Source organism: Amphiura filiformis, chromosome 5 (genome assembly GCF_039555335.1).
Source record: "Amphiura filiformis chromosome 5, Afil_fr2py, whole genome shotgun sequence".
Lineage (NCBI taxonomy): Eukaryota > Metazoa > Echinodermata > Ophiuroidea > Amphilepidida > Amphiuridae > Amphiura > Amphiura filiformis.
Window position 1 is genome coordinate 60,552,003 of NC_092632.1, and position 25,788 is coordinate 60,577,790.

General features: G+C 36.6%; 1 protein-coding gene across 1 annotated transcript in view; it reads right to left on the minus strand.

Moving 5' to 3' along the window:
* Positions 1 to 3,713: 3,713 nt before the first annotated feature.
* LOC140152312 (uncharacterized) overlaps positions 3,714 to 25,788 on the minus strand; it is a 128,112-nt gene continuing 106,037 nt past the window's right edge. The window contains 17 exon segments of the mRNA XM_072174613.1: positions 3,714 to 4,010; positions 9,371 to 9,482; positions 10,022 to 10,273; positions 10,498 to 10,740; positions 10,939 to 11,196; positions 11,624 to 11,866; positions 15,192 to 15,434; positions 16,158 to 16,448; positions 16,863 to 17,114; positions 21,319 to 21,636; positions 22,003 to 22,254; positions 22,550 to 22,792; positions 23,461 to 23,703; positions 23,923 to 24,165; positions 24,474 to 24,716; positions 24,944 to 25,186; positions 25,408 to 25,650. Of these exon segments, the coding sequence (XP_072030714.1) occupies positions 3,815 to 4,010; positions 9,371 to 9,482; positions 10,022 to 10,273; positions 10,498 to 10,740; positions 10,939 to 11,196; positions 11,624 to 11,866; positions 15,192 to 15,434; positions 16,158 to 16,448; positions 16,863 to 17,114; positions 21,319 to 21,636; positions 22,003 to 22,254; positions 22,550 to 22,792; positions 23,461 to 23,703; positions 23,923 to 24,165; positions 24,474 to 24,716; positions 24,944 to 25,186; positions 25,408 to 25,650 (4,118 nt within the window). The 3' untranslated portion in view covers positions 3,714 to 3,814.

Here is a 25,788-nt window from a genome sequence, read left to right on the forward strand (position 1 = left end):
TTCGAAATTTGTGATTTGTTGACCCAGAAATATTTTGCATGGTTTGAAAAAGTGAAGAGAGAGAGAAAAAAGATAATAGCCGGTAACAACATAAAAACACAAAATTTTTTTATGTATAATTCACAATTTTTCATCATTTTGTTTACAATTCTCCCCTTTTTTTGTCACCCTGGGTAAAAAGTAGTCTATTGTTAACCCATTTTTCTCAAACGCCTTCCGTCTACCGACGGCCTTACATGAACCGACGGCCATGACGAGCGGGGGGCTACTTACATATGTAGATGTACTCAAGCAAGACACCGGTCTGGAAGCATCTGACCTGGGAACGGCGATGTAGGACAGGAGGATATGGAAAGTGGTTTGGGAAAACCACCCGAAATAAGCAAGTAAGCAAGGCCAAAATTTGGAGGCCCCGCACTCACGTGGCGAGGAAAGCGGGATATGCAATCAAGCCAGTGGCCAAGTTTTGGTTTACGTATAGAGGTTCAGATGCAGGCGGTGGTGGATGCGATATCGCCATTTTTGACGTCGCCATTGGATTCACACGTAATCATGAAATCTTCACAAACTATTCTAAATTTGTTATGTGGTGTCAAAGCAAAATTATCTTACTCTAAAACCGTTGGGGCACGACAATGTACCCCACTGCAAGTATTTTTCAATTTATAACTGCTAACCGTGTATTTTGAATGGGGCTATCAGCCTTGTATTTTCGCCAGCCTCGAACGTTACGTGTCGCGTGTCCTATGCCGCCTGTTCCGATGTTACTATGGCATTTGCGTGCAAAGAAAGCGAAAAATTCAATTTCAGACTATTTTAGACAGATCAACATGAATTTTACAATTTTGCCCCTTTTTGGGCAAAAAACACTGTTCTTGGGGTTAAAAAAAAAAAATGCATAGTTCCATTTTGGGGCTCCAAAATTTTGGGGGGCCCTGGAACCGGGGACATCTGGCACAATGGTAAATCCGGCCCTGCTCTCCATTATCACCCTAGCAGAAATTCTATACAGCAAGAAGTGTATCAAAAGTGTATCAAAGTGTATTAAAACTGCATCAAACGGCAATTTGATACAGTTTTGATATACAAAGGGTGTATTGAAAATGTATCAACTGAAAATATAGGGTATCAAAACTGTATCAAATACCACCTAACTGTATCAAAATGTATCAAAAGTGTATCGAATTTGAACTTAGTTAATTTTGGCCATGCTTGTGGTGTATCAAAAGTGTATCAAATTGGACTTTGCAGTTTTTTAGTGTATGTAAAGTGTATCAAATTGAACTTGGTTAATTTTTGGTGGCTAGAGGTATATCAAAAGTGTATCAAATTGGGCTTTCATAAACTGACCTTTTGTAGTGTATCAAAACTGTATCAATAACTGATCACATGTCTAGATAATGACTCATCATTTTCAAATTTGCCCATGTGGCATGCATGCAGTTAACAACAGGATTTGCATTTGGAAATGTACTGTATTTTAGAGCAAATTATGCTGTTTTATTTATCATGATGAAGATACAAACATGCTTGTAGACTGCACATTAGGTTACAATGTCGTTGTAATCAGGGACTGTGATTAAAGAGGATATTTTATTGACTTTGTTTTGATAAGGTAAGGTTACTATATTATATATATATAGGGCCTCTATGTATATGTATTAAGCATGAATATAGCACACGCCTTTGTAGAGAAAAACCCTGCTGAATCTTTTTGTTATTGGTAGCCTTTTTGTCTCTTTATTGAGGGTAACAACTTCAGTGACAAGCACTGCTTTCCAAGCAGGCCCTCTGATGTATGTATGTTCCATTTTGGTTGGGTTTTGCTTCTTTTTTGCAATACTTTCTCACACATTTGTCCTATTGCGTTGTAATTTTGAATGTTGATAGGGGAAAGTGCATTGAGCTGCTCTGTGATGGGGGAAAGTGCTAGAGGTCAGCATCGGCAGTAGAGGGCAGTGTTGAATTTGAGCTTGATTAGACTAATTTCAAAATTTGACCTTTGACCCCTTCACTTTGAGCTTTGGGGTCATTCATGTTTGCAAATATGTTTAGATCATGTAAGGATAATTCTTGTTGAATTTGAGCTTGATTGGACCAATTTTGAAATTTGAAAAACTGTATCAAAAGTGTATAAAAAACTGTATCAAAAGTGTATAAAAACTGTATCAAAAGTGTATAAAAAACTGTATCAAAAGTGTATCAAAAAAACTATCAAAAGTGTATCAAAAAAACTATCAAAAGTGTATAAAAAAAACTGTATCAAAAGTGTATTAAAAAACTATATCAAAAGTGTATCAAATGGCATGTATCAAAAATAGGGCAAACCCTATTGTAACAAAAGTGTATAAAAAACTATCAAAAGTGTATAAAACTGTATCAAAAGTGTATAAAAACTGTATCAAAAGTGTATCAAAAAAACTATCAAAAGTGTATCAAAAAACTATCAAAAGTGTATCAAAAACTATCAAAAGTGTATAAAAAAACTATCAAAAGTGTATCAAAAAACTATCAAAAGTGTATCAAAAAAACTCTATCAAAAGTGTATCAAAAACTATATCAAAAGTGTATCAAATGGCATGTATCAAAAATAGGGCGGTCCCGCTGGCCAGCATTAGAATTGGAACGCTGATTTGATACAGTGACATATTTGATACACTTTTGATATAATTATGTATAAAATGTGTATAAAATGAAAGGATAAGAATTTCAATGCTAATTTGATACAGTTTAAATTGGAACGCTGATTTGATACAGTAACATATTCGATACACTTTTGATATAAATTATGTATGAAATGTGTATGAAATGAAAGGATAAAAATTTCAACGCTAATTTGATACAGTTTAAATTGGAACCCTGATTTGATACAGTTACATATTTCATACACTTTTGATATAATTATGTATGAAATATGTATGAAATGAAAGGATAAAAATTTTAATGCTAATTTGATACAGTTTAAATTGGAACCCTGATTTGATACAGTTACATATTTCATACACTTTTGATATAAATTATGTATGAAATGTGTATAAAATGAAAGGATAAAAATTTCAACGCTAAGTTGATACAGTTTAAATTGGAACCATGATTTGATACAGTTACATATTTCATACACTTTTGATATAATTATGTATGAAATGTGTATGAAATGAAAGGATAAAAAATTGAACGCTAATTTGAAATTGGAACCCTGATTTGATACAGTTACATATTTCATACACTTTTGATATAATTATGTATGAAATGTGTATGAAATGAAAGGATAAAAAATTGAACGCTAATTTGATACAGTTTAAATTGGAACGCTGATTTGATACAGTAACATATTCGATACACTTTTGATATAAATTATGTATGAAATGTGTATGAAATGAAAGGATAAAAATTTCAACATTAATTTGATACAGTTTAAATTGGAACCCTGATTTGATACAGTTACATATTTGATACACTTTAGATATAATTATGTATCAAATATGTATGAAATGAAAGGACACATTTCATTTGATACTTTTTTGATACATTATCTTGGCATTTGATACACTTTTGATATGTATAAAATGTGTATGCAATGTTAATTTGATACAGTTTTGATACATAAAAGTGTATGAAATGAGGGTTCCAATTCAAATACTTTTTATTTCATACATTTCAAAAGTGGTGTATCAAAAGTGTATCAAATTTCAGCCAGGGCAGCCCTTATTTAATTTTCGCCTTTGTGCTCGGGGCCCCTGAACCTTCGGGGCCCATGGACTTCGTCCACCCTGTCCCCCCGCTTGCTACGTCCCTGATCGTGGCATGTTAATTATCATATCTTTCTTTTATTTGGAAGCAAGTCCGGTACAAATGAAAGTCCTTTCCTTATTTCCCAAACCCGTCGAGGACCAGGACCATAAGAGATGGTAGATAGTCCAGGAGGAGGTCTGTTGATATCCGTTAGCTGGCTCGAGGTTGTAGGGTATTGAGAGCTGTACGGTGATCCAACTTTTCTTCCACTGCGTGCACTAAAAGAATAGTAACAATAAAATACGAATGATCTAAAGACAAAAAGTAACGCAGCTGTTATAAATACGTCTATAGCGTCAGAACTAATTTATTGTGTTCACAATATTTCAACATAGATAGACGAATGATTTATTTGTGCGCATTTTGATACCCCATTTGTCCAATTTCGTTCAATATTAACAACACAGCAGTGTTTTTACAGAGAAATGCCATAACTTAAAAGTTATAGCTATTTGTATTGATTTGCGTAATAACCATTGATCGCTGTAAACTGCAACTTTAGATTCGGGTATTTTTCTTCAAAGGCACTACTGTGTTGTTATTGAATGACATTAGACAATTTTGTATCAAAATGCACGTAAATAAATCGTTCTTCTTTCTATGCAGAAATTTTGTGAAAAAATATTATTTGTTCAAAAGCTACAGGCGTATTTATAACAGCTGCGTTACTTTTTGTGCAGACATTAGAACGCGAAGGCTGTTGAACAGTTAAAATTAAATACTTTGTTTATCATTATACAGTAAGCCAAACAATTAAGGTACCAGTTATGTTCAACCCTTGCATATCCTAAACAAAGACAGATATGTCATAATTGGAACCAGCAGCCAATAACTGCATCTTTTAGCTCGAATTTAAGACCTCATTAGGAAACCCAAGGAAGATGCCAATGTAAAAGTTGCAGTTTGTTACATTACGTGCCCTATTGATTTGTACACAATGAGTTCACGAACAAGAAAACCAACGCCGTGCTTCCATTGATTAACACGTTAAAATTAGCGTCGTGCTTTCATTGATTAGAACACAAAAGTGCAACTTTTGATTTCGTTTCTTCATGATGCACTTATGGTCCATTGCAAGCCCGATTCGACCTTTGTGGCATTAAACCCAGTTAACAGGAAATTAATCCAGTAAATCGATTCAATAAAGCAAATAAGCTCATGCATTCGATCACTAACGGCAACCAGCTTCGGTCGATTACCCCAGCTGCAGCGTGTGTAAACTCTAATTTGCATAGAGGCTGTACGTGAAATTATTGATTGGCTCCAAACAAAGGATTTGAACCGGTGCACGTAATCATGGCGCAGTGCAGTCCATTCAATCAAATGTTGTCATCAACCTATTTGATCGCAGTGCATTGTTATGTGTGTGAGACGAACTGTCGCGGTTGATTGCAATCAAACAAACGATGTCTTATGTATTACTTTGTTCCGTGATGAAAATCGTGATGTTTTATTTAATCACTCTCGAAAAATGTATTTCTTTTGTAGGCCTATTACTTTGTTTTGTGATGAAAATCGTGATGTTTTATTTCATCACGCTTTAAAACAAACGATTTCTTATGTATTACTTTGTTTCGTGATGAAAACCGTGATGTTTTATTTCATCATCACGCTCTATTAAACAAACGATTTCTTATGCATTATATTTGTTTTGTGATGAAAATCGTGATGTTTTATTTCATCACGCTCTAAACAATAATTATAGTTACATGCATTTCAAGAAAAAAATCTTATTAAAACGGTAGGCCCTATGTTGTTTAGAAAAAATGTAGAAAGTGATGATGATGATGATGTCGATGATGATGATGATGATGATGATGATGATGATGATGATGATGATGATGATGATGATGATGATGTCTCCAAAAGTGTCCCGGTTTTTTTTTTTTTTCTTGCCCTAAATCGTGCGTATCTATTAATAAGGCACTTCAATAATCAATAATCAGTCCCGTGACGGCCTCCACTAACTAGCTACTAACTTGGGTTATGGGCCCTGATTTTCATGTTCACTGTCACTTACTCATCAGCGAAGTACGACCCTTTGTCAATTACCTACAGTACCAAATTTCGGCATACTATTTAAAACCTCATCATGATGATCGAACAGAGAGTACTTTAAATGTAGCTTGTACCGTTTTCGTGTGGCATTCTTCAGAAGTGAGCGGTCCGTTTACCAAAATTTTCGGTCAAATCTCCATTCAATTAACACGGATTTGGCTAGCTATGCCTTGCCCTCACTCACTGTTTTACCAAAGTACGAATATTTCTGAACATCTAACCTAGCTGTAATTTTAGGTCATGTTAGAGAAATATATTTGCTAGAAGTTTTGAGAGTACTTTTAATATTGGCCGGTTATTTTTCACACATTGACGTTAACTAGGCAAATGCCTATCCTTTTAACGTGGCACGATTTGTAGAGGTCACAGCTCAATGGTGAGAGCACTGTGTATTGTGTATAGGAAAACGGACAGTAACTGCAGTATGTTATTACGTTTTAGACCCGGGGGGGGGGCACTCACATTTCCCAGCTATACGGGTATGTGCCGCGGCGACGACCCCCTTTTTCAGAGCCGCTAGCCGTTCCTTAGACCCTCTGAATTCATTGATTGCCCGCTCTGAAGCCCCAAAAATTTTCTAGCCGTTCCATAGACCCTCAGATCATCGATTTCCGCTCTCATTGGCATCTTGACAGGCGTGTTTTCTGTCCTACTATTTCAAGCCCAAAAGCTACTTTTGCGAGCTCAAAAACTTCAAAGGAATTTTCCATAAATTTCTTCCCCATTGAAACACATTGTATTAGGAGTAAGGTGAACTTTGGGCGGGATTTTGGGCTCCTTTAGTAGTGGCAACACTGGTTTGTTGTTTTTAACAGCACTGCACTGTCGAGTGCCTGCCGCGATGCCGATGCCTTCAGCTGATGAACATTTTGCTAGAAATAAATAATTTTGAGATCTCTTTTGGGAATAAAATGGCCAAATATGAGGAAAAGTACCTCAAATAATTGTGTGCACATCCTTGCAGCTGGCCATAACAGTGAATTAAAAGGTAATTTACGATCTACTGGTCTAGTGGAATGGTGTCAAATTCTGCACACTTCACTCAATCATCTCATGCAGTTCAATGTAAGTAATGTAGTCAATGTTTTACTTTTCGGCACTGAAAAAAATATTTTTGTGGGTTTGTTTTTATGGTGGGCTTTTATGTAGTGCTGCTAGCTGCTGCTATAATTATCAGTAGGCTAATAGCATAGATTGTAGGTCTGCAGGGTCTAGTAATTTGATTCGAATGCTGTTTTGCTTTGCTGAGATTTTCATCGTAATAGGCCAAACAGACCTATTTTGCATTAATGGTTTTCCTGATTTAATGCACAATTCAAAGTGAAATCGATTCCTTCAAAAATCTGTGGCAAAAACGCAACAAAATTGAACCCTGGTTTGGCCTGCATGGTTTAGTTGCAGAGATTTTTCAGATTTTGGCGGCTGATCAGTTCCCAAGACCCCCCCCTTTTGGCCGGTCAAACAGTTCCCAAGACCCCCCTTTTTGACCGGCCGATCAGTTCCCTAGACCCCCCTTTTTGACCTACCGATCAGTTCCTTAGACCTCAAGTTCAAAACTGGCTGTGGCACACCCTACCCAAAAAAAATTGAGTGCCCCCCTGGGGTTTTAGACCACCGTTTCTTTAATTTTCAACCAATTTCAACAAACGAGGTCTTAAATCAGAGCTAAAGAGTACAGGTATTGGCTGCTTGTTTTAATGTTGACACATTGCTCTTTATATAGGATATACAGGGGTGAACACAACTGGTACCTTAATATTTTGGCTTACTCTATATTTCACCAATAATATTCGTTAATTTGAAATCTGCCATACCCCTGTGAAAAACTTCGAAAAGCTTATGGTGGTACTACACCCCCTGATAAATTTGTGACTAATTTTGCATTTTTCTAAAAATATAACTACACACTGGTAACAAAAGTTAAGTATATTATAGGGGCAAAGAATCGAATTACTTAACTGAAATCACTGATAAAAATGTGACTAATTTTGCATTTTTATCAAAAAATAACTACACACTAGTAACAAAAGTTAAGTATATTATAGGGGCAAAGAATCCAATTACTTCACTGAAATTTGAGTGATTCAAGACAAGTGGTTCATATATGTTAAGAAATAAGGTACATTCTAGCTGTACCTCTTTTCTTATCATAAATAACGTACCGCTTGTCTTGAATCACTGAAATTTCAGTGTAGTAACTGGATTCCTTACCCCTTTAATATACATAACTTTGGTTAACAGTGTGTTATTATTTTTTGAGGAAAAATGCAAAAATAGCCACAAATTTATCATGGGGTGTAGTACCAACTTAAGCGAAATCTTCCATAAGGGTAGTGTGGATATCAAATGAAATAGCCATTGTGCCCTACTATAACTAATAATAATAGAGACATTGCGATTTTTCAAACGCAGCACGTGGCACGTACGTTTTCGCGTACGTTTTCGCGTACGTTAATACGGTGTTGAATATGGCTAGTCTCTGTTCCAGACTGGATTGTGCTCATTCGTCACGAAGGAGAACAAGAAAGCCAGAATAAAGACTATACTATTTGATCTAATCTAACAGCTTCTAACCAAGGTCAATAGAGGGCATAGTGATTGAAAAATAACAGTGAGCCGAGTCTCTGCATAAATTCAAACAGACCGCTTTTGATTTTGATTAAAATTTGGACCTACAGTGCTGATTAAACCTAATTGTTTTTCTGCTCCCCAAATATTATAGTTGCCCCAAAACATATATTTTGGTAGATTAAAGATCACTACATCCATACATCATGACTTTACTTTCAAAATGAGACTTTTTCGTCCTGAAAATTGGGCGCGTTGCATGGACTTAGACATGAGGTAAAATCAGCATAGTTCAACGTAGCATCTGCGTTTTTATTCTACGTTGGATCCAAAATGGGAAATCGCAATGTAATTTTTTAACGCAAAGTATCACACACATTTCAATGGGCAATCTCTGCGTGTGAATATTGCGTTTAAATTTAGTCCATTTTAACACATCGCTGTACCTTTATTATAATGATTTGTTACAAACAAAAAGGATCATAATAATAATTAGACTTTCCTTCATATGTTCATTATCTTTGACTGTCTTTAATATATTGTGAAATGGACAAATTTTGTGCATTTTCAACGATGTATCTACGTCAATTTCGCACGTGGAATATCTTCAATAGCTAAATACGTGACCTCGCTTGGATACAGGAGAGTGGTTTTGAATAGATCAACGTACGTCCGATATCTACGTTTGGAAATCGCAATGTCTCTAATATATAAGTACGTTTGTTACAATGCGCAATTCCGTCGCCTCAGAGATACAGGTTGTATCATGATTGGTACCTATCAGCTTTCACCGAGTATGGACAAAACCATCACTTCAAAATGTAACATACGAGCTACCTTATTTATAGATTGATGTTATAAAAGATAACAAAACTATCAATCCTGGACATCCAATGTTGCATATTGAAGAACAGACTTAGTAATAAACGCCAAAAACTAATGGGTAACTTACACTCTGCATGTAATGCACCATATTGCAACAGATAAGCCAATAGCAGCAACGATAACACATACCACACCTAGAAGCCATGCTATTAATGATGGTAGACTAGTATCATTAACACCTGCCAAGAAACCAACACAAATATTTAGAGTGTCATGTCCTTCTATGCGGATCCAAATGGCTTCTTTGAGCCACCTGGTGGTCTTATCAGCTTCACGATCAATGACTTTGGATTCTTCCTCGCCTTTGTCAAGTGACATTTTGAGAATTGATAATACGAGTAAACTGGTCAAAAGGACTGCAAAAGCTGCAGTAACTATATTGATAACGCGACACAAGTAACAGAAAGTTAAAAAAAAATGTAATTGTATATTTGTTCATAAACTTTTTTTATTGTGAAATTGCAATTCCCCCCTCGCTTTGCTCGCGGATTTTAAGTCAGAATAAATCTGCATATGCGTACAGCAATTTCCGTCAAAATCAATCAATTTTTTGGCCCAAAACGGATGATTTTACATGTATTGCATACAGCAATTTTGTTCCAAAAATCACGAAATAGAAAATCTGAGTCGGTCGTGCCCCACTGGCTTCCCCCGGCTTTCCCCCATCGCCTTAATGTAGCATTGAGCAGGAAATGAAGTAGACGACATGAACCCTCACCTGAAACTGTCACGGTAAATGTGGTTGTCACTGCGTTCTTTGAAGGGTCCGTAGCTGTATATGTCACTGTGGTGTCACCAATAACAAACGCATCTCCAGGCTTATGACTTGATGTAAGTGTCACTTTACCAGAATTGTCACGTGCTATGGGTGGTGTCCATCTCACCTTGGCCGTATGCTGGTCGGTTTTTTGATAAATGTTATACGGCGTATTACTGATAATGGGATTTTCTTCATCTAGAACAAAATAAATAAATAAATAAATAAATAAATAAATAAATAAATAAATAAATAAATAAATAAATAAATAAATAAATAAATAAATAAATAAATAAATAAATAAATAAATAAATAAATAAATAAATAAATAAATAAATTTATTTAAAGTAAATAAATACACAAATACCTCGTATGAAATTCAGGGTATAAAACGGTCTAAGCTGAAACAATTGAACCACGTTACTACGGTTACCTACCTATAATTCTAATACTAAAAGACGTTGTAGCCGAATTGGAATAAGGATCTCGTGCCATATACGTCACTGTGGTTGTCCCAATAGGGAACGAATCTCTGGGATTATGTCTAGACGACACTGTTACAGAACCAGAATTGTCACTTGCTGTGGGTTGAGTCCATGTCACCACAGCACTGGATTCATTAGGGTCGGTTGGCTGATCGATGTCAGATGGTGTGTCAGAAAAAACAGGATCTTCGGCGTCTTTCAATGAAAAATAATAAGAATTTTGATGTAATACTGGTTTGTTTTTTTCTCAAAAAAGTTTTTACGATAAAATGTGCGCATACCGTATTACTTTTGCCATTGAAAAGATGATGGGAGGAGATGATGTATGACACGTTGTTACCTGACAGCAGAAACAACTTTGACAAATAATATTATGTTATACATAACACCTACCTATCACTGTAATGGTGAAAAATACCTCAGCCGTGTTCTTGGAAGGATCTGTGGCTGTATATGTTACAGTTGTTGTACCAATGAGGAAAGAGTCTCCAGAATTATGACTCGATGCTAGGGTTACTTTACCAGAGTTGTCAGTTGCTGTGGGTGGAGTCCATGTTACAACTGCAGTTGGTTGATTAGGATCTGTGTTCCGAGTTAAATTAGAGGGTGTACGTAACACAACAGGAGTGTCCGTATCTTGGGACACTGTGACTGGGTGAATAATGGTGAACAATCATGGTTAGGCACAACGTCTAATTTGGTCCTATAAAGCTATCGGTACCCGAATAGGTAACGACGGCTCTTTATATCGTACCCGGGACATTTACACAGTGCTTTCCTTTTCTTATTTAAATAAAAACGATAACACTGTGCTTATGTTAAATTATTATGCTTGATATAATTTATTACATAACTGGGGTATGATATAACTGGGGTATGACCTAACTGGACATCGATAACCAAATCTGGTTCCTTACGTTATTTCATGATTATCTATCTTTAAATGTCATTAACCTTTTTAAAAGTGATTAAAATCAAGATAGGGCTGATATTATTATACGACTCCAGACAAAAAGGGACTAAAATTTCATAATAGTAACACTTGTTGGATTGGTTAGACTCGCATGCATTTATGTACCTGTTACGGTTATGGAGAAAGACGTCATTGCCATATTGTTGGAAGGATCTGTTGCTGTATAAGTCACGGTATTTTCACCAATAGGAAAATAATCTCCAGATTTATGACTTGATGTTAGTGTAACTTTACCAGAGTTGTCAATTGCTGTGGGTGGTATCCATGTAACGACCACAGTTGGTTGATTAGCTTCACTACTTTGTATTAATGACGAAGGTGTGTTCAAAATGATGGGATTTTCTTCATCTAAAATGGTAGGAAAATAAGCGTGATATGTTTGAAATTGTACTGCATCACATGATTTCAAATTGTATTCATTTAGTATACAGACAGCAAAAGGATTAAGGTACCAGTTATTTTTACCCCTGTATTATCCTAAACAAAGACAAATATGTCATTGCTTCATAGTCTGCACTGGCTTCCAGTTGCTAACCGTGTCCAGTTCCGCACTATCGTTCATGTTTATAAGGTTCTTGCTTCATCAACACCTGAATACCTGTCCTCCATCCTTCACACCCGTCATTCTGGGTACACGTTGCGCTCTACTGCTGCCACTTGCCTTTCCATTCCAAGATCGCACAAGTTGGCTGGTGACAGAGCATTTTCCATCATTGCCCCTGTTCTATGGAATGGCTTGCCTTCCCACATTCGTAACTCTCCAAATGTTCAAACATTCAAAAAGAACCTAAAAACTCACCTATTCACCTAATGTTTCCTCCCTCTTGTATTTTTTCCTTTCCATAGCGCTTTGTTTTTTCATTTAAAAAGCGCTCTCTAAATCTGTGTATTATTATTATTATTAGAACCAACAGGCAATTTTTTTGGTTTTTATGCACTTTCGTATCGATCACTAAATGGGCCTTTAAAGCATTTTTATCAGTGATTTGCACAGCCAACACAAGCTAAAAGCAATCAAAATACAGATTGTGGCATATTGGTATTGGCATATATCATTACAATGTGCTGATTGAATCTCTACCTTATGGCAAACATATAACAATGACCTAATGGAGCCAAACTCTGACATACCGTAAAACCCCGTCTACAAGGATATACCTAAGAAACGCCCTCAATAAAATTGGTTGCTTGTTGTATTTGGAGTTTGAGCAAATATATACTGGCACTGGGTGGCTATGCATTCCATCTAAGTATGTTTTAACACCAATCAATTGTATTGACATAATAACGACTGTTTCGTATACAGGATCGTATAGCTCAATTGATAGAGCGTCAGACTTTGGAACTGAAGACATGCTGAAGAGAGCATGGTCCGGGCACCGGTTCCGTTTTTTCATTCTCGTTTAATTTTAACCTTTTTGTTATGTTTTTTTTATCTTTCTTCAAATCTATCTTTCTACTTTTAATTTTAGGTGTTTTTTTTTTTTTTTTTAGTTTTTTTATAGTTTTTTTTAGTAATTTTGTGGTTTTACAGAAACTAGTAAAAGCATTTATTCTAATGCGAAACCCACGGTTAGACAGATGTGTTGTAACTACTTGTCTGTCCTCGTCTTTGCAATAAAAACCTATGTTGCACCTTTGTGCCATCCCAATTCTTGAGGTAGGGTGCGTTTTTGGCTTAAGCACGATTTTGTTTCTACTTGAAATGAAATCAAAATAAATATTGTTCTGTTGCCACAATTGCAGTTTTTTTTTTAAAAAATAATAGATGAGGAATAATAATTATTCCATATTTGAATCTATTGTCCCATCAAGAATAGAGTGTCTTCAAAAACTTCAATCAATTCATCTGACAAAGGAAACTATTCTGGTCATTCAATTTTGTTTCGCTTGCACCTGTTATATCACAGGCGTTGGTAGAGAAGGCACACTTCTCTTGTCTTCACCGAAGTAGTGATGTAAACACTAACATGATTAATTACCATAGCTAGCAATGGACATACACTATTTTTTGTTCCACTTGAACCCATACTATAGGCTATTCGCTGTCGATGTGACGTAATTAATCGGATTAACTACCATAGCAATTGATGAATACAATTTCGAATATATAGCCCTGCACTTCATCGTTCACGTGGCACCTATGCATTAAACCATAGTTGTCAAAGAAATGCTAATCACTCGCCATGTAAGATTAGTATTTATGAAAAGAGTGGTATTCAATCTATGTTTGGTGACATACGCGGGTGATTAGTGCAATCTGCTTGATGGTAGTTATTGCGATTATTACGTCACTTCGACAGCGAATTGTAGTATAGACGAATCCAACAAGCCACGTGATGGTCAGAATTTATTCGGCCATTATACGCTGGTGAAGTTGCGTAATTAATCGGATTAATTTCCATAGCAATAGGTGAAAACAATTTTGAACATATCGCGCTGCGCTACAAGCAGGTTACACTCATCACCTGTACTGTGTATGTCTGCAATCATAGATTGAATACAATACTGGTCTTTTCAAAGATCTTACAGGTGCAGCATGATATGGTTCAATGAAGAGGTACGGCCTGAACGTATCAGTGTATAACGCGGTATATTCAAAATTGTTTTCACCTATTGCTATGGTAGTTAATCCGATTATTACGTAACTTCGCCAGCGTATTGGAATAAAACAGGAGGATGTGAGTTCATAAGGGCAATGTCGGGGATAGGTCACAATCGATGTGGAGAGATGAGAGGTCCGACCAACAGCCATAGCGATTCAACTAATTCCAGCGGACGGTCTGTGGCTAGTAAGGAATCGTCTTTGACCAAATGCGCAGATCTGTCTCGTCAGGAAGATATTTAATATCCCGAATTTATAATAGGCCTATGCCTACCAGTTCCATCGTATAACCGATCTGCTAGAGAATATTTGTTACCATGTTTAATAAATTCGTATTTATCGTATAATAAAATGTAGCCAAATGTATATTATGTGTCACACGGTTTTCTGCTGAACCACTAGCAGGCTATGTTACCACATCTATGACAATGACAAAGGTGAATTTTGATGATTTTTACGATCGTCCGGATGAGCAAATCACTGAATGGGTCTTTAGTTCCCTCCTCTCCTTATCCTGCCAATATTATATGAATCAAAGAAAAATAAAGAAAACATAAAATTAAACAAGAAAAAAAGACAAAGAAAAGAAACAATAAAAGAAAAACAATAGAATAAATTAAACTAAATATGAAAACAAAATGATCACGAAAGGAGTCTTTAGAAAATGCAAGAAAATATAAATGAAAAGTTTGAACAATATTTTGTTTATAAAAGTTTGTGTGACAGTGATGAGGCTCGAACTCACCATCTTCCGATCTAAAGAACCAAAGTCTTATGCCTTGCCAAGTGAGCTATGCTCGTGAGATGCGAAATAAAGATAAAATAATACATTGTATACCTGCTTGTGTCGGTAAATAATTTGCTCAAATTCCATAATGATATAATATTGTGGAGGGCGCTAGCGTGAAATATGCTATCATCACAGTCGCTTCTATTCCTTATAGACGGGTTTCTACGGTATTACGTAAAGATGGGATAAACGGATATAAATATCCTTTTAAACAACATACAATAGCAAAAACATTGATTAATTAAAGAAATAACCGGAGGCAACAAACATAATTATACCTATCACAGTTATAGTGAATGATGCTGTAGCCACGTTGTTGAAATTATCTCTTGCCGTATACGTTACAGTTGTAGTGCCGATAGGAAAAGAAGTACCGGGATTATGACTAGATGTTAATGTAAAGGAAACAGAGTTGTCAGTTGCTGTGGGCCTTGACCACGTAACAACAGCCGTTGGTTGGTTATGATCAGTATTCATAATTATATTCGAAGGCGTGTTGAAAATAGTGGGCGATTCCTCATCTGAAATTTATTGAATGGGGGAAAAGAGAGAAGAAGAAATGGTTTAATAGAACAACTTATTTTAGTCACTTTTAGTAACATAATGATTTGCAATTAAATCTGCAAACCATGCCATCACCGCCCAACCCCGTGCACGCACGCAACTATTCTGCTGGTCCTACTCATAACACCCACTCACCAACCGCACCCATACCCTCACCCTCCACCAACCAACAAAATACCCATTCATACACCAACACACACGCTAGAAGTCATAGCTATCGTGGTACATGTTTGTTTTTAAAAACGACATAGAATTCGGTTATCAGGATGGCTTTCTTCAAATGTTATTTTCAAAAGGGATAATGCGTAATATGAATATTTTTGTTCATTTATTTCGATTATATTTCTTCAGCAGGTGGATACCCAACTAGCAATATTAATCTAAAGGTTCCCTACAAAACTGACTGCGGTTAAATGTACACTACCATGACTACGGTACGTATGGCTCTCTGTACACTAGATGGTACACATAATGGCTCAGTTACCAAATTCTAAACGTTCCAGCATTGTCCAGGGTGGAGTTCAGAGCTCCGAACTTAATTTATAGGTCTTCATTTGGATAGATATATACAAGCCTGTAACTTACACACATGCACCCTACAATGTATTGATATGCACACAGTCTCATACGCATCTAGATGACAAACTGATTGCGAAGAAAACCCCAAAACACTATAATACCTGTTACTGTGATAGTGAATGAGGCCGTCGCCACATTGTTGGATGGGTCTGTTGCTGTGTAGGTCACCATGGTCGTGCCAATACGGAAAGAACCCATAGCAGTAGTTGGAACCTCTCTTTTACCGATCCCACCGGGTCCTTGTGGTCTATTACCGAACGTCAATGTAATTGGATCTCCTGAATTGTCTCTTACTGTTGGTTTTGTCCAAATCACAACAGCAACATTTGAATTTGGTGCGGCACGTTTGACTATATCAGGTGGAATGCCATATATAACAGGGTCCTCCGAATCTGAATCAACACATTTACATAAAGATAACATAACTAACAAATAAATAATTAACAACATGTTTAACATTATTATAAACCAAAGGTAAGATAACCGTAATTCTACTTGGTGGGCTTTAATGTCGTTGCCTAATGTCGTCAGATAAAAATACTGATCAACCAAATAACTAAGCGCTTTATAGCTCTTTATAACAACAATAATCCTTTACTGTACTGATTAGGCTACTAGATAAATGACGCCTTCATGGTTTGAATAAGACCCAAGACCGGCGGATACTTTGAATACGATAGTGGTGTAAAACTGGTCCTTATTGTGGGGCATGGCCCCCTGACAGTGAAGTTGCAGATTGTGCCCCTCGTCCCCTCGCCCGTCCATTGTGAAAATCTACGCCACTTGTCAACTCTAAACACACGCACCTACTACTGTGATATCAAAGGATGTCATTGCCACATTCCCATATTGGTCTGTTGCTGTGAACGACACAACATTGGGGCCAATAGGGAAAGCGTCTCCAGGATTATGACTCGAAGTAAGTGTAACTGGACCAGTATTGTCAGTTGCTGTGGGAGGTATCCACGTAACTACAGCCGTTGCCAGACCTGGATCTGTGTCCTGGGTTATGAAAGTGGGTGTGCCAGTAATGACGGGCTTCTCTGAATCTGGAGAGACTGTAATCATTTCAATTGTACAAAATGATACAAAATAAAATGATATAATATAATAATATTTATAAGTTAGATAACGTACCGTAAAACCTCGTCTACAAGCATATTGAGTGCTTTTGATGAAAGCTAAATTATTCCAGGCGCCATTATGGAATTTGAGCAAATAAATTACAGATCCAAGCATATACAAACAAGTATTATTGTAAGGCCAATCTATTGTATTTGTATATTTACGCTTGTTCGTATGAATTACGCTTTCATTAAAAACACTATATATGCTTATAGACGAGGTTTTACGGTATAATACCTTTAAGGTACGGATTTATAGTTGCTTTCACACATTATAGTAGGCATGATAGCGATGGGTTTTCTATGATGATTATTAAAAATCTACTCCTATCGCACACTCGTGTAAAACACACTCAAAGTGACACCTTGGCTTCTGTCATGGGTTGTTTACTTATTTTTTTTAATGAAAACATCAATTAATTTGATGCGAATGCAAGAAATCAAGTTATTCCAATCATGCTTTAATAATGGGAGTTTTCATTCCAATTCGCTATAATCTTCAGACGATTTAGCTAACAGAAAGAGATGACGTTACTTTGGAACACATTTTTCCTAATTTTTCTCATTCCAATGTCGGAAAAAAGTTGGAGATGCGTACAAGCTATAATCAATCAAGCTTATTATTTTGTGCTATTTTAGCAATTATTATGCAAAACTCAACTTACGAAGCCAATGAAATCAATTAAGTATTTTTTGAACACTTTATATGGAATCACATTACTCGTTGATGGTCGATAAACGTCCCAAAAAATCGGACTTAGTCACCGGTCAGTTCTACAGCATAGATATCCATGGCTAACGAAGGTTAACTATGGAAACATGTTAAAGGACATCAAGAAAATTTTCTAAGTTATTTATTTTGAGCTCTTTCGAGACGAGTAATGGATATATTCTGTAGATTTAGGTTTTGTCTGTGACTGCTAATGTGAGGCCTTCGTAAGTCGTACGGGGCTCAAACTCGGTGGGTGGGTGTAGTTCTGTCCTGGCAAGAAGAAGTTTATGTTCGTTAAGTCATCCGACCCCGGGGCCCCCTCCAAGGGGTCATTTGAGGTCAAATGACTAAAAACTGCCATATGGGCATGAAACTAGGTACTACGGGACTCAAACTCGGTGGGTGGGTGTAGTTCTGTCCTGGCAAGAAGATGTTCATGTTCGTTAAGTCATCCAACCCCGGGGCCCCCTCCCAGGGGTCATTTGAGGTAAAATGACTAAAAACTGTCATATGGGCATGAAACTAGGTCGTACGGGGCTCAAACTCGGTGGGTGGGTGTAGTTCTGTCCTGTCAAGAAGATGTTTATGTTCGTTTTAAAGTCATCTGACACCGGGGTCCGCTCCCAGGGGTCATCTGAGGTCAAATTACTAAAAAGTGTCGTATGGGCATGAAACTAGGTAGGTACAGTCAACATTTAAAACAACATTTTTGAAGGTCATTTTGGGGTCATCCAAGGTCACCACGGGTCATCTGAAGTCAAATTAGTAAAACTCATATATGGGCATGAAACTTGGTGGGTACAGTCAACATTTAGAGTTATAAGTTTAGATCATTTTGGGGTCATCCAAGGTCACCCAGGGGTCATCTGAGGTCAAATTACTAAAAACTGTCGTATGGGCATGAAACTTGGTGGGTACAGTCAACATTTATTTTTTTAATTAAATTTTTGGAAGGTCATTTTGGGGTCGCCAGGGGTCATCTGAGGTCAAATTAGTAAAAACTGTCATATGGACATGTCACCATCAGCCTGGTAATCGCGCCCAGCCGAGAACCGCCAAATATGGTAACCGCCTAGTCTATTTTAAAACTGATACATCAATGACTATGTTCATCATGTCATTATTGTATCATTCTCACATACATTAGGAAATGAATTTGGAGAATAGAGGCCTTGCATGTGATCTGACATATCATCCCGTAAATATGGCGGACTACTCAAATGCATTCAACAAAAGCATGATTGCAATCAAATAGGTTGATGACAACATTTGATTGAATGGACTGCACTCCGCCATAACTATACGGTGAAGGACACCGGCTCAAATCCTTTGTTTGGAGCCAATCGATAATTTCATGCAGGGCCTCTATACTTTCTGTTAATAAAATACTATGCTGACCTCACACTCCAGTAATTTCAGATCATTGAGCTCAGTACATTAATACATCAAAGAATGTCTTCCAATTCATGAAAACAAATAGATAATCTGCATATCGGATTAAAAGCTTGAGGCATTTCAATTGCAAGGCCCATTACTTATACACCAACAACAACATAGGCCTACAAGTGTATATAATGTAGCATGTGCACACATTATCATGTTGTGGATGGTGAATCAAGCTGCAGTGCCTACCCATTCCCAAATAAATGCAGTGACCAACCGGTGTTCACTCATGATTGACGTACTGATCATTATGTATGATTTAAACTCATAGGTTTTGGCAATTTGGGAGGGTGGGTTCAAAAATGACCCCATAGGATTATACGGGGTAAAAATTTCAAATTGCTCAAATACCCTTTCAAATATATCAAATTATTTAAATAAATAAATGAATGAATGAATGAATGAATGAATGAATGAAAGAATGAATGAATGAATAAATAAATAAATAAATGAAAAAAATTGAACAAATTGTAGCGTAGCATTAAAATCATAATAACCATTGCTGGCAGGCGGATTCGAACCAACGATATTGACATTACCAGTCTGATGCTCTAACACTGAGCTATGCCATCATCTAGTAATGAGGGTCAAGTTTTTAGCGTATACAGTGTTTGTCTGTGAAAATGCCGCCTTGTGAAATAAATAAATATAAAGTCTCAATTTTTAATTTAAATTTATTTGATAATTTTCTAACCTATATTTTCTTTAGAGCAGGGACAAATATTTCCCCTTTTATCCAATTTGGCCGCTAAATAAGAATCTACTTCTTTTATTACTGATTTAATTCCGCGATTTGTTCCATTCAGCAATATCAAAGATTAATGTCAAGCATCTCACGACAGATATTTAGTTGGCTTAGTGGTTTTGCACAGTGCTTTTTTAACCGGGAGGTACCGAGATCGATTCCCACCTCTGCCTGCAATTTTTTTTCAAGACTGGGAAATAATAACCTGACATTCGCCGCTGACATTCGTACTGCAGAAGCGGAGTTGTAACTTGTTAAACTTTGCTCCTTCCGTAAAAGGGTACATTATTTTGGCACTACATTATTTCTTTTTTCCACATTGCTGGTAGGCCCCTATTAAATATCAAATGGTCATAATTGGCGGTCACTTCAAATCATCGCCAACTGAACGAGGTTCAGGAATGTACTCTCATTGTTAATTGTTGGTTAATCCACCACTTGAACAGGACTTAACCAAAGCAAACAAAGACTTAAGCTTTTTTACGAATGCTATACATAAGTATAAGCTTATTATCCTCTTCAACAATAGGATTAAAGATTGGTGCTTGACTGGAATTACGTGCTAGTGTCATTGGTTATTGTTAAAAGGCAATAAGGTGTGTAATTGCAATATTTCCTCTGAATAGGAAAGACTCTCTACATCGAACCATGGATGCTGGTGGTTCGAATTAAGCCCGATCCTGACTCCACTTCGCAGCGGTATGCGATGCTGCGATGCTTTTCAAACATCTCAGCATCCCGCGATGAAATTAAAATGTACAGGTGGAGTCAGTATCGGGCTTTAGGAATAAAAACCCAATTAGAAATGATGCGCTTGAGAATTCAACAATATAAATAATGGTAGCTCTATTATAATACACATTAATGATAAAATTCCAAAATATAATACGTTTTCTGTCTTTGCTTGTCACGTGGTAGCGATTATATTTTTAAATAAGTTTCAAATGAATAACAACAAGACAAGTGGCCGACTGGCCGAGTGGTCTAAGGCGCTAGGCTCATAGAGTACTAAGCGTTGCGCCGTGAGTTCGAACCCCGCCTCTGCCAAACTTTAAAAGAAGTAAATTAAAATTTGACTTTTTTAAATTTCATATCTGGGAAATGTGACTGGGATAATTTATGTATGGTGTGGAGTGGTGTGATAGGGCATGTACTTTAACTGGCCGGCGCGGTCCGGTGACTAAGTCTTTATTGGGCGTTTTATCGGCAGTCAACGAGTAATGAAGATTCAACCGTACCAGTAATTGTCACAACAAATGATGTCATCGCCAGATTGTTGGAAGGATCTCTGGCTGTATATGTCACTGTAGATTGGCCGAGTGTAAAATAAGATCCAGGGTTATAATTTGAAGTAAGTGTAACTAAGCCAGAATTGTCGACTGCAGTGGGGGGAGTCCATGTCACGTAAAGAGTAGTGGATACCCTACTGTCACGGATATACCGATTTATATCAGCAGGGGTGCCGGAGATGACTGGAGATTCTGCATCTTTGGTTCCAAATAAAACAAAGCGGATATAAATCATCACAAATCTAATCACGACGGTGTTGGCAACCACTATTTTAAAGTGAAATTTAAAATATTTAATGCATTTAACAGTGAGTTTGATAAATAAATAAATCAAGCATTTCAATGAAAAACAATGCAAAAAGCAAGTATTCAACAACTCATCTAATGATTTGAAATTACTTGGTACTCTAGGTAAGATTTAATCTTTCTCCAGACAAATCCTTTTCTCCCGGGCCTTTTCTACAGCGACATGTACTCTGAAGTGGTAAAAGTGAGCAATTGTGATACCAAAATTATTGTTGGTGTAATAACCTCGTCTAGTTGCTGAACAGGCTTTGATGAGTATCCAAGTAGAAGTAGAAGTAGAATAGTTGGGTAACAAGTTGGGTAGCTAAATAAAACTTAATAACGTACCCAATATTGTAACGGTGAAAGATATCATAACAACATTGCCGTGCGGATCTCTCGCTGTATATATCACTGTGGTAATGCCAATAGGAAAATAATCTCCCGGATCGTGACTTGATGTTAGTCTAACTTGACCTGAATTGTCACTTGCTGTGGGTAGTATCCACGTCACGACAGCAGTTGGTAGATTAAGATCAGTGTTTTGAGTTATATCAGACAGCATATGGGAAATAACCGGATACTCAACATCTGGGGAAGCTATAATTAACATAAGAAGGTGTGATTTGTAGATCATTTTATTCCAAATCTCATTTACTTTCAAGCAATATGAAATCAAAGAAGATGTCTGTTATTTCATATAAAATCACTTTCAGTCGTCATGGTTGTAAATGTATCTCACGATAGATATTATAATGGCACGTGATTGATTTACTTCAGCCTCTTGATATTTAGTTAATGTAGCAAAGACAGTCCTGTCAGCCTGTTGGAATATTAGTTATTTAACTCAAAAGGGGCCAAATTTTGGGGTATTTATGTTAAAACCAGAACTTACTTTTTACTGTAACGATGAACGACGTCATAGCCACGTTGTCGTAAGGATCCATAGCTATATAAGTCACAGTAGTGTCACCTAGTTTAAACATATCACCAGGATCATGACTTGATGTAAGTATGACTTGTCCAGAATTGTCACTCACTGTAGGCGGAGTCCAAATCACGGCACCAGAGGTTTGGCCAACTTCGATGTTTTTAATTACAAGCGAAGGCGTGCCAGAAATGACAGGGTCCTCATTATCTGTAATCGATAATCAAATTACTAACTTTAAACAATTCTGTTATTCCCAAAAAATGTTACATGCGTCGTGTAATGGTACGGTCAATATTTGGAGTCACCGATTCCTTATATCTATGTAGCGATACCGATCTATAGTTTGATCAGCTCGTAATCGGCGGGCCTTATAACATCGCGGATTAATATCATTACATTTTATTTGGAGAATTGTCTTGTGACATCTCACCAGAAATATTGCAAATTATTAATTAAGTCCTATACTTTGTCTACTTTTTTTAACACGCAAAATATAGACCAGGCAGATCAACTATATCAATCTTAATGTAGGTCTACTTTTCGGCGTATGAGTAAACTCCTAATAATTTCCGCCGATTAATATCAGGGCGTGTGTAGAACAGTGAAGATCTGGGTATCAAAGACTTAAACAAGTCTGTGTTTTGGGTTATATCAGATGGTATGTTAAAGATTACTGGAATTTCAATATCTGCAAATAGCAAAGAAAATATTCAGATATGTTTTCAACATTTAAGTTCAGTCTCAATGGTTCTCTGCCATTAAAAAATATCTTGCAATAGTTCAAAGTTAAGAGACAAACATTGATAGATTTCCCGATATTTAACTTTACATGATCTTAAGATATTCTTTGCCACTAAAAATATATGAATACGGACCTGTCACAGTTATGATGAACGATTTGATATCTTGATTGCCGAACGGATCTGTAGCAGTATACCACACTGTGGTGGAGCCGATAGGGAAAGAATCGCCAGAATCTATGTTTGAGATAAGTGTTACTGAACCCGAATTGTCACTTGCTGTGAGTGGCGGCCAAGTCACCACGGCAGATGGTTCCATAGGATCGGTGTTTTGGGTTATATCAGATGGTATGTTAAAGATTACTGGAATTTCAACATCTGCAAATAGCAAAGAAAATATTCAGATATGTTTTCAACATTTAAGTTCAGTCTCAATGGTTCTCTGCCATTATATAGAAAAACATACAAAATGCAATGTGATGAAAAAATATCTTGCAATAGTTCAAAGTTAAGAGACAAACATTGATAGATTTCCCGATATTTAACTTTACATGATCTTAAGATATTCTTTGCCACTAAAAATATATGAATACGGACCTGTCACAGTTATGATGAACGATTTGATATCTTGATTGCCGAACGGATCTGTAGCAGTATACCACACGGTGGTGGAGCCGATAGGGAAAGAATCGCCAGAATCTATGTTTGAGTTAAGTGTTACTGAACCCGAATTGTCACTTGCTGTGAGTGGCGGCCAAGTCACCACGGCAGATGGTTGCAAAAGATCGGTGTTTTGGGTTATATCAGATGGTATGTTAAAGATTACTGGAATTTCAACATCTGCAAATAGCAAAGAAAATATTCAGATATGTTTTCAACATTTAAGTTCAGTCTCAATGGTTCTCTGTCATTATATAGAAATACATACAAAATGCAATGTGATGAAAATATTATCTTGCAATAGTTCAAAGTTAAGAGACAAACAGGGATAGATTTCCTGATACTTTACATGATCTTTAGATCATGTAAAGTGTTGACAAAAATGTATTGTGTTGACAAAATTATCTTGCAAAAATTGTTAGATGTCCTGAACAATTGGTTTATTATTTTACATGATCGTTAGATATTCTTATGCACTGAATACGGACCTGTCACAGTTATGATGAACGATTTGATATCTTGATTGCCGAACGGATCTGTAGCAGTATACCACACGGTGGTGGAGCCGATAGGGAAAGAATCGCCAGAATCTATGTTTGAGATAAGTGTTACTGAACCAGAATTGTCACTTGCTGTGAGTGGCGGCCAAGTCACCACGGCAGATGGTTCCATAGGATCGGTGTTTTGGGTTATATAAGATGGTATGTTAAAGATTACTGGAATTTCAATATCTGCAAATAGCAAAGAAAATATTCAGATATGTTTTCAACATTTAAGTTCAGACTCAATGGTTCTCTTCCATTATACAAAAAATTACATACCAAAATTGTGTTGAAAAAAGTATTTGGCAATAGTTCCAAGTTGAGAGACAAAATTGTTAGATTTCCTAAAGTATAGGCTTAATACTTTACATGATCTTTTAAATATTTATATCCACTGAAAATGTATGAATACGGACCTGCCACGGTTATCATAAACGATTTGATATCCTGATTGCCGAACGGATCTGTAGCCGTATACCACACTGTGGTGGAGCCGATAGGGAAAGAATCGCCAGAATCTATGTTTGAGATAAGTGTTACTGAACCAGAATTGTCACTTGCTGTGAGTGGCGGCCAAGTCACCACGGCAGATGGTTCCATAGGATCGGTGTTTTGGGTTATATCAGATGGTATGTTAAAGATTACTGGAATTTCAATATCTGCAAATAGGAAAGAAAATATTCAGATATGTTTTCAACATTTAAGTTCAGTACCAATGGTTCTCTGCCATTATATAGAAATACATACAAAATGCAATGTGATGAAAAAATTATCTTACAATAGTTCAAAGTTAAGAGACAAACATTGATAGATTTCCTGATACTTTACATGATCTTTAGATTATACTTTGCCACTAAAAATATATAATATGAATACGCACCTATCACGGTTATGATGAACGATTTCATATCCTGATTGCCGAACGGATCTGTAGCCGTATACCACACTGTGGTGGAGCCGATAGGGAAAGAATCGCCAGAATCTATGTTTGAGATAAGTGTTACTGAACCAGAATTGTCACTTGCTGTGAGTGGCGGCCAAGTCACCACGGCAGATGGTTCCATAGGATCGGTGTTTTGGGTTATATCAGATGGTATGTTAAAGATTACTGGAATTTCAACATCTGCAAATAGCAAAGAAAATATTCAGATATGTTTTCAATATTTAAGTTTAGTACCAATGGTTCTCTTCCATTGTACAAAAATGCATACAACAATGTACTGTGTTGACAAAATTATCTTGCAAAAATTGTTAGATTTCC